General features: G+C 28.8%; 1 protein-coding gene across 1 annotated transcript; it reads right to left on the bottom strand.

The window, feature by feature from the left end:
• Positions 1-3,774: 3,774 nt before the first annotated feature.
• LOC111040691 (translation initiation factor IF-2-like) lies at positions 3,775-5,333 on the bottom strand. Its single transcript, XM_022324697.1, has 2 exons — positions 5,223-5,333; positions 3,775-4,268 (listed from the first exon to the last, which is right to left on the bottom strand). Exons 1-2 carry the CDS (start codon positions 5,232-5,234, stop codon positions 3,918-3,920), a joined length of 363 nt encoding a protein of 120 aa, XP_022180389.1. The 5' UTR covers positions 5,235-5,333; the 3' UTR covers positions 3,775-3,917.
• Between the last annotated feature and the right edge of the window lie 5,880 nt (positions 5,334-11,213).

Raw genomic sequence — 11,213 nt, 5'->3', positions numbered from 1 at the left:
AAATAACGACTAGTTTATGCGTACATACCCAGTTATTTAATGTAATAAAATTACAAAATATTATTCGTTGATACGTCCTTGAATATATTGTGTAAAACATATTATTAAGTAAATATATCTTACATACACGAGGAGTCATTATTTTCAAGATATTTAGATTAATATATTTAAGCTTTTGCCTGTTTATGGAACGTGAACGGTGAATCTATATTCTAAATTTAAATCGGTATTGACTCAAAAGTTAATAACAATGACAATATGACATAATATTATATTCTAACTAGTTGATACTATACAGCGTTGATCGTGATAAATTAAATAGGTACTCGTTGATTTACCCTTTCTAAAACTCTGTTAAATACTTAAATGTAAGCTTTTTAACAAAGTTGTTTATTTTTTTTATCAAATATAAAATACCAGTGGAACCCAATTGAGCACAGTCAAATAAATTCAACGTTATTAATTTTTCTACCCGTCTACAACCAAACACCGGCACATATACGTGTCTTATAAAATACTCATCTAATACTTAAAGTACAACTATTATTTTTATCTACACAAAATATTATATTAAATTTTGGTGATTTTTGAAATCAATTACTACGCTGTCTGATATTGAATAGGTAGGATTGTTAGCCAAGAGTAACTTAGATTTAACTATCAGTAGTTAGTCGTTGTTCTCCACGTTATATCAGTTTATTTTAGTTTAAAGATATTACAGTTTAAGAAAACAAACTTTTTCATATACACCAAACGTGGTGAAAAATTGTGAAATTAAAGTTATGTTATCTGAAAAAAGAAAATAATTGGCAAATGTTGGACTGAATGTAGTATGAAAAGTTTTTAATGATATTTTTAAACAATTTTGTATAATTTCTTAGAATAAAAATAACAATATAATTCTATTGAAAAAAATATAAATGACAATTTTGAAATAAGAACTTAGTTAGGAAGTTAATAAAAACTGTAACATTGTACGCGGTTTTTGCGCTTACCTGTGTCGTATTTTTATAGTTTTTGGATTCCTAATGTTTGATTGCATCTGTGCTCAATCAGGTTGCCAGAAAATACAGGTGTAATACTATACGTTTCGAAACCTCTCCCAAACAAACAGACCAACAGACAGACAGACAGCCAAATTTATCTTTGCGTGTTTCATGCAATATTACGTTTAATTGTGTACCTACGTTTAAAAATTACAACGTTTATAAAATTTGAATACTTTTAATTTGTGAAAAGCAAAATAAATAAAATGGACAAATTAAAAAAATAACAATAAGAGTGATAAGTCAATTTTCTAAAGCTCTGTAGTAACCTTAGAGTAAGCAACATATAATATTAACCATATAATTTTTAACCCGTTAGAAATTCAAGGTTCTTCCAAATAAATCCCAGACCAACTTTATTCGTATCAAGTTTCCATAACAGTAATAATTCAATAAAAATATATACATTACTACAAATATGTATAAGTATTAGTATAAGTATATGTATAAGTATTTTGAAAATTGTATCCAATCATAATTACTATTTTATTTTCTGTAAATAATTTATTTGCCGAAACCAAATTCCTGGGTGAGACGTGAGGCCCATCTTTAAAATGAGATTTTTTAAACCTCTTCTTATAACACATATAAAGAGTTGAAGGAACCACTATTCAAAGCTTCAAGTTTATAAGTTTTGTCGTTGTGAAAAAAAGCGAATAGTACTTTGATTTGATTTAATATAATATATAGGTAATAATTTATACTATAATAAATCCTATTATTTTCATAAAAATAATTTCAGCTTACCATATTTTGTATAAGTAGTAAATTAATAATAACGACAGTAGGAACATAAATATAAAATATAGGTAATATAATTGTATACACTTAATAATAAAGGCCAACAGCAGACCGTCTCATCTCAGAATCGTTTTTCGTATAGAATCATTTATCATTGAATTCAAATCATTCATATTTATTATAATATAGTGTCACATAATGTGCTTACATCAGAGCGGTTCTTAGTTTCTCACTTTTTAACTCGCTTTTAAGTAAAATTACGAAAAATAAAAGTCACGATGCGCATTTATAGCGAACTATTTTCTTAATCAAGATGCATATGGTAGGTACTATTTTAAATATGTAAGTATCGTGTATTAAGCTCGACAGCCCACACGCGTGTTCTGCTCCATTTAATACAACAAAACGATTGGTAATCCTACGGTATATAAAAAATGCACCAGTGTCGTGTTCCATATGACCAACGTATCTAATACCTATATTTAATACTGTGTAGGTAACAAAATGTCGGTGACACGATACCTACATATAATAAATATAAGGAACGCAACACGGTGTCGTGGAATCCAGGGTTGAAGATTTCGAGTATATACCATAATACTATATTATTATGAATGAAATATTGCGATATAGACCACAATCGTCGAAAATGCAGGAAACATGCCATGTTACCTATAATATTTAGTTGAACTGTATTCAACTATATAGGACTTATAGGTAGTATACACATATACTATACGAGTAATATAGTAAATGGAAGGAATTAGAGGAAAATCCATCCTCCCCCCCTCAAAAAAAAAGAAAAAATTCAAAAGCTCCCTCAAAATTTTTTTTATCTAATTTAATATTGATATGGTGAATGCTTCAGCCTACCCACCCAAAATCTCAAATCATAATTGCGCCTATAACTACACATTTTAACTAAGAGTAAACTCTTTCAAAAAGCACAAAACCACTAATGTTAATTCTTGAGATTATCTCCATTTCTTTTTTTTGACCATTCATATTTTCTTGTCCTTAATAATTAGAAAAATTCTCATTCATCGTGTCAATCCGACGTTTGTGATGTTTTAATAGGAAACAATATTATACAATAATAACACAATAAATACAATATAGTTATTTTATATACACAATGACTAATGAAAATAATGAAATAATAGAAATGTAATTATTTTGACAAAAATGTAACTAATCAACTGCATACTAATGCAAAATAATAAAATTAATTACTTTCATCAAAATAATGTCATCAAATGTAATAAATTACTAAGAAATGTTATAGGCTGACAGAATGTCTTCGCTCAGAATCGTTTTTCGTATACAATGATTTTATATCATTGAATTCAAGTTTAACACCATTCTTTACGGTAACCCACTAGTAACCTATTGTATACATCAGAGCAACATCCACTAATCCACTATTACTTGCTTTTTTAAAATGTGTATCATAATATCCAAGGCTTGTTAACTGTGCCACAGAATATGATAAGCAAAGAACTTAATCTTAAGACGTTAATTAAAATAATATTTAGTTTTATTTTATACTATTTGAAAGTACTTGCATACTTGGAGATTTTTAGAACAATTGTTTCGAATTTTAATTATAATTTCAATTAGTGTAACCATATAAGGCGTAAGCACATGTATGTAACCGATTTTTATACCGAATTAAATGCACATCCTAGATAACTAGTTATTTGCCCGTAATATAAATGTAGGACATATTAATAATATATAGGATGAGGTACTCTCATCTTTTACAAAAAACATAAAAAATACGAACACCTACATACGATAAATTTTCTTTCTTCTAATCAAAGTTATTTGTTTTCCACTTATTCTTGTAATAGTAAAAAGTATATAATCATGCATTCATGCCAATCCGACGTTTGCGATGCTGCTTTTATAGGAAACAATATTATACAATAAGTCATTGGAAAAAATTAATTTTTATTTACATTTCAACAAGACATATTTTCATATTTTTGAATACATTCCAATCAGGGTTAGGCGATTTCATATTTTTGTAAAATTATTTCGTCGAGAAGCAACTCGGGACAGCACAAACCATCACGTCGCACTTCTTTCCGAATATGGCTGAGAGTAGTGACGAGTGAAAGCGTCCGTTCATGGGTAGTAAGTGTACGGGGAAGCCAGGGTCTTGGCAACGTATGGGTAAGTGGTGTACGATGAGACGTATGGGGCGGCGTGTGGAGAAGCAATTGCGTAAGGCGCGGCGGCGTATGGGGCGGCCACGTAAGGTGCAGCGGAGTACGGTGAAGCGGCCACGTAAGGTGCGGCGGCGTACGGTGCGGCAGCCACGTAAGGTGCAGCGGCGTACGGTGCAGCGATGGCCACGAACCGTTTGCTACGATCGGTGCCTGAAACGGCAGACGAAGGTGACGACGATTTGACTTCTTCGGTTGCGGGGGCGGCGGCGGCGAAGCACATGACTGCGGCGAGCACTGCGAAAGTCACCTGAAACACGCACAAGTTGCATTTGTTTTAGTTGTTTAGTATTTCATTATGCATAGCCTAGAATAGGTAGTCATTAAGTGTCCGCACATTAAAGGTGGTAAGCGTAATCAGATTTTTCTGAAATGGATGCCAATTCTTGGTAATAAATAGAAAGTCCATAACTCTCCAAATCTTAGCTAAGTTGACGAAGGTTATCAGTCACATGATGTGTGCTTTGATGAGTAGCATCCTACATATTGGGATATATTTTACAGCGAGTACTAACGGGTTTAAGTATAAATGATTATAATTTATAATCAAAGGGTCACACATCCATTGGTATTTTTTTCTATTTGTTTGGATGTATAAAATTAAAAAAATATTTTAACACGTGTACATATAGATATACATATCATTTTTTTATACAACCCTTCTGATTGAAAACATCTGTGTTCTCCACTACGTACCTATAATAATTACTTATATAGGACGTATATAACACTGATCATCATTTATCATTAATAAATTCCACCATACTATAACCTCCCGAAAATGTTGAAACTTAGAATATCACAATAATAAATTAATAACAGATTGCGAAAAATGTAATATCAAAAAATAGTATAGGATATAAACGTCGTATGCTGTGCACGATGGTGCATTATAATGAGGCGTACAAATTATGAGGTGAGATGATTTTGGAATTCATAGATCGTCGCTGTGTAGCAATATGCATTCGAATATTCGACACCAACAGATTATATAGTATATCACAGTTCGGGTTTTATTAGATCTGTAGAGTAAGTTATATTGCAGGATTGATTCATATTATGTATGTGTAAATTGGGCACCTATTTACAATTATTCAGATACAAAATACATTTTTTTTTAAACCGTAGCAACATTACTTCCTCCTGATCGCAAAATGTTCAATGATCGATGCTGTTTGAACAAAAAAATAATGTGTCGACTTACTTGGAATTGCATGGTGATATTGTTTGTGAGTTGATTTTCTACGTTGAATGATTGCAACTGGACACAGACGAAGGACTGATACTTACCACTGGTTAGATGATCCGTTTTATATCATCCACATTTAGTTCAGTGACATTGACGCCTATGAATTACCATTCTGCGCACAATATTCATATCCAATTAGAAAACGGACAACGGTGCCAATATTATACGACCAAACGAAACAATCCAATACATTGCAGATAGTCACTGATACTCCAGTAAATATAAAAAAGAAATATATTAATTAATGTATATACATCACTACAATTAACAGTTTGTACATCATACTTAGCAATTGAATGAACTCGCTCGATGAAATATTTCATATACCTAAATACACAAAAATTAATAATTAATAATCGACTGGTGTTGTGTAAACATTTCGGTATTTCAGATTTAATAATAATAATATACTTTTATTTATCATTGATTTATTAAATTATCAATATCGAATCAATCCATACAGTATGTTAATTAATTGGGAAGTCATGACTTTCAGTAGCCCTTATTCAAAATATAATACAGATATTTTAGTGCAGTTTTGAATGTTTTATATATATAACTTATAGCCTTCTTTTTACCGTGGAGAGACATATATCGAGTCTTATAATAGTGTGGTTTTTTGTATGTGTCTCTGCCATCACTTTTTAGCTTTCTTTTCGATCACTAAAAATGTTTTGATCTTCAATTTTGAGGGTGGTTTCTGGTAGCAAATGACTTTAGGGAGCCAACAGTCCAGTGTTGTCCGGCTGTGTCTAGTACTCTACAAAATAATAAGGAAAAACAAAAAAAAATTACGGAAAATGGGAATATTTACTCACATTATACCTTTTATTAATTTAGATTTTTCGTCGTTTTTCAAAAATGAATAACTATTTTATCTTTGAAATTTTCACTAAATATTTATATTAGAATTTTCTTGACAAAGTATAATTTTCAAAATATGTTGGTTTCTGAGTTATTTATTGGATTTTGAAATTTTAAAATTTTAAAATTGGACAAAATGTTGGAAACTTGTAAATTAGTTTGTAATTGAAAATTCATAAAGTGTTCAATCGTTCATTGCTATAGCTAAGGATTAAATATTTTAAACAAGGTCCTTTGTAAGCTATTTTTACAGTATTCTAAAAATATCGAGTACGTCGTGGTTACAGTTTTTTTCATAGACATTAAAATGATTAATTAAGTTCAAATTAAGGACGAAAATTATTAACATTTCTCTATTATTATTTTTTGCACACAATGATAATTTTAAACTATTTTTATTTTATATACTACGAACTATTATTCACACCGTTCTACGGTAGGATTACCTTGTTAAATTGGATCTAGACGTATTTTATCGAGTACATGAGCTGGGTCCCGATATATTTGATCAAGTACCTACATGAGTTGGGACCCGATATATTTTAACGAGCACCTACATGAGTTTGGTCCAGCCAATTAGGGTTACCCAGAAGACGCCACTTGTACGTTGGCTAGAAAGTCTTCCAAAAATGTTGTTTTTTGTTGTGCAGAAATTATCAAAATATTAAAATTATTATTCAATTATCATTTTTTTCGTCTTTTGTTACCTTTGTTTGTATGTTTAAAATAATTATAAAATTAGATTATAATGTTTTGCTTTTTTCTTTTGATCTTCAATAGTTTAAATTAAGAAAAATTTAAAACACACATTTTTCACAAAATTTAACCGAGAATTCCCCCCATGAACAAACAATTTTACCGTGAAAAAACGAACTGCAGTGAATATACAAAAACATACTATTAGAAATAAGATAAAATTTACCATGGACCCAATTCGAGTATTGTTAAATAATACCGTGGACCCAACCCATGTTTATTTTAAGTGAACAAATAACTCGGGAGTCAACTCAAGTTTTCCCCTAAGGTACGTGTTGTTGACATCATCGGTTAATAACAATAGTATAATATGATGATAATTTTCATATAATAAATCCGATTTTTTTTTTATTAGTTCAGCATACAGTATTACTATAATATAGAATTATTACCTAATAATTTATCATTGAATTCAAATTTAACACAATTATTACAGCTAGTAATAGCTAATCATTGCTGAGGACATATACTAGCTGTACTGAAGAGCGTTTATATCATATAGGTGATGATTTATATATTTTATTAGCTCAATGCTTTTAAGGCTTTAGAATTGAAATCTATAACTGCTATAAGCACAGAATAATTTCCCAATCAAATTGATAATAAATGATGATAAGTAATAGCCACTAGGTAAACGAAAAAATATTCTTGATTGTTTACATTATAGAACTATCTTTATTTTTTTTTGGGGGGGGGGTGGGGGAGGCAAGTTACAATACATAAAACAACTATTTTTGTTTTTTTATAATAAGTACCTATAGACTACATTAAACATAATATATAAGTGCATAAAAATAATTGTTATACATATTATTTACATGTTTATGTAGCCTAGCTATGATTATATTGTTTGGCGGTATACACTATTACTACCTACGAAAAAAGAATACCGTTTTAATATTTTATTAAAAAATTGCGTATCAAGCATATTGTTCCAAGGCTTCGGATTTTCAGAAAGGTACGACCCGGGAATATAATATAGATATGGTAGCGTGTCAATGATAATATAGAATAATAATTGAATTAAAAAATAAAAACCAGCTGCCAAAATATTTGAATAAAAAGATTGCGTTCACTTTTAAATTATTACATATTATAAGCAGTAGGCAGACCACCCGACCATATATGCGTATAAGTGTGTAACACTAAACACGTCAACGTTTGAACGTCATTCAAGTCCGTGTGCGTGTCATTTATTATTCAACGATGGTCGTCTGATAAACACAATAACTGTTCCATATTATTATTATCTATATGTTTGAAAGTGACCATCGGAGTGTGGAAGGTGAATCAAACTCGAGTGGAATACTAGAATAATTGTAATATTATCAATGTTAGACAACAACGATGTGTTTGGCCGGACTACAACTTGGATAAAAAAAAAAATGGAAACTTTGCCAGAAAATCAAATCAATAATCAATTTTTAATGTAGCATATTGTTATGTTTAAATTAATTCCTATGAATGGTTCATAATACCGTTTTGATAAAACTTTCCCTCTTATGAGAACAAGGAGGAATTTCACTTTTTTCCCTGGTAAAATACCTATTTGTATAAATATACATATACACTAATATAATATAATTATATAATACAGGGTGATTCACAAAACATGCTCACCCCCCATGTTTTCCCTTAATTGTATACTTATTTGAATTATGATTTGTTTGAATTTTTCATGTATGGTTAAAGACTATAATATTATATAATGTAAATATTTTCAAATTCTTGAAAATTGTGTACTACTTATAAGATGTTCTGTTAGGTTACAAACTTCTGTTTTTCAAGTATGACCCCCCCCCCCCTCCTGTTTGACTATTACTTATAAAGTGAATAATTTTTTGGAAATATTAATGTAACCTTTTCACCTAATTCAAAATTCAAATGAATAATTTTTCAGCTATTAAAGAGTTTATACTAAGTATAACAGTCCTAAAAAAAGGTTTTACAAAAATATAAAGTATATTATGTAATATTAAATATAGAGTATAGACACGTAGTATGCATTATACTTGGACTAATTTTACAAATTATAATTATTAATGGATTAGTATCAATTACTAAAATTTTAAAATCGCCACAGTCCCCATATATTTCAAACCTATTAACAATTACGAAAAGTAAAAAACTAGTTATGGTTTTAAGTCTTAACACTCGGTTATGTACTCAATCTTCTGTAGATAACCGTTGTCTCAACACAGATAATGGAACATTCAGCACTTCAGCAGAACATTGAACTGCTCAAATATGTATATTAAATTGTGAATTATATTTATTGCCAATTATAATTTATAAAAGAAACCACTTATCCAATGTACACCAAAATAATATGAAAAGGTTATGTCTGCAATATTTATAATATTGTTAATTGTCCTGCCCAACTCGCTCCACAAATAAAAAACTTTGGATAAACATGAATGTTGATCAAACATTGGTGACGATGGGTTATGGGTATGTTGTTACTTGTTACACGTTTTTGTTTGGTGGAAATTGCTGAAACATTTACCATTTTTTTTTTAAACACAAACACCGATCGGTTCGAAATTGAACAAAAATTTGTAATTATAAGTTAACTTTTTATTCATTTTTCATACTCGTACCGTCATCCCTAATTAGTAATTACCTATATTTATTAAAAATATTAATTTTAAAACAATTGTAATGAAATCACAAAAATTAAAAATCCCATATTAATAAATTATATGGAATAACAAAAAATAATTTAAAAGGAAATACAATACATTTTTAAAATAATACAAAAACGTTTCATTTTAATATTTGCCTGAATTTAAATAGGCATTCAATTAAGCGTCTGGGCATTTAACTAAATGTTTAGGAGGACAGTAAAATCGCTTAAAACATGTTGACCATTTGCCCAGGCATTTAGTAAAATGTCTGATTTTACCATATGCCTACGATAAAATATATTATATACATTATACTGGTTGATTCACCAAGCATGCTCACCTCCATGTTTTGCTTTAAAAATTAATTTATTCAAATTCCGATTTTTAGAATTTTTAAATATACTCATTGACTATAATTTCCAATTCTTGATTTTTTTTTGTTCTACTTAAGAAGTGTTCTGTGGTGATACTACCTTCTGTTTCTCAAATGAGATCCCCTCTTTTTTTAGTGTAAATTAGTTAGTGGATAATTTTTTTGAAAATTTTGATGCGCGATTATCACATTTACAATTTTATTTTGTAGTTTCTTAGTCATTAAAATGTTTCTATTAAGGATAATAGTTCTTAAAACTTGTTTTACATAAATATAAAATAGACGTAAAATTGGATCTAGTATTTAATATAGTTGAGCCATATTTGCAAATTATTAATATCGGTAGACTAATATTAATGACTAAAATTTTCAAATCACCAAAGCCTCCATATTATCTTATAAGCTCATTACTATGGACCTTTTAATTTTTATCCTTAGTACTCAAAGGTAAATTACTCAAAAACTACATTTATGAATTTTGATTTTGATACTTCAACAAATTCAGAAAAATTATGTACTGTATAATTTATAGTTGAATTTATAGTAGGTGTGTTCTCATTTGAAAAACAAAAGTTTGTATCTCTACAAGACACTCCATAAGTATATAGTACAAAAATCTCAAGAATTTAAAAATATGGTCTTAAAGTATATCTAAAAATTGAAAAATCAAATTTTGAATAAGTACATTATTGAAGAAAAAAGGAGGTGAGCGTTCTTGGCGAATCATTCTGTATATATAATGTATATCATTATATATTTATAGCTTTGTTATTATAGCTTTTCACGCTTATCTGTTGTAACTTGTATTTTTCAAATAAAGTCTTAATATTTAATGATACGTAGGTACGACATTTAATGATTTTTAAACAACTATAAAAGCTTAAAAATTATAATTCAAGATATAAAATATTCATTTGTATTGGTTAGTATAAATATATAAAAGGTATAGTATTAGATATTTAGGTACCTTTAGCTATATAATGTTACAAAAACGTATAGTATAAAATTGAACTAAAGGTGTATAGGTATAATAACATTTATTAATATTTATTATTTATAATCAATGATAATAGTAATTATTATTATATAGTATGTATTAAATATTATTTTTTATGATCAAGGAATAGGTATGGGGCAGTTGGTTTTTTTCACTATTAATTGTATGTTTCAATTGTAAGCGCCCACCGAAAATTTGTCCCAGCAACAGCCTTGATAGGAATCTAATATACAATATACATAGTATATATTACAACTATAATGTATTATATCATATATTATGCGTTAAGTCAATGTCGCTTATTTATCATAATATTAATTTAAAACTAG

Source organism: Myzus persicae, unplaced genomic scaffold (assembly GCF_001856785.1).
Source record: "Myzus persicae strain clone G006 unplaced genomic scaffold, MPER_G0061.0, whole genome shotgun sequence".
In the NCBI taxonomy this organism is placed as follows: domain Eukaryota; kingdom Metazoa; phylum Arthropoda; class Insecta; order Hemiptera; family Aphididae; genus Myzus; species Myzus persicae.
This window is presented reverse-complemented; position numbering and strand designations above follow the sequence as displayed.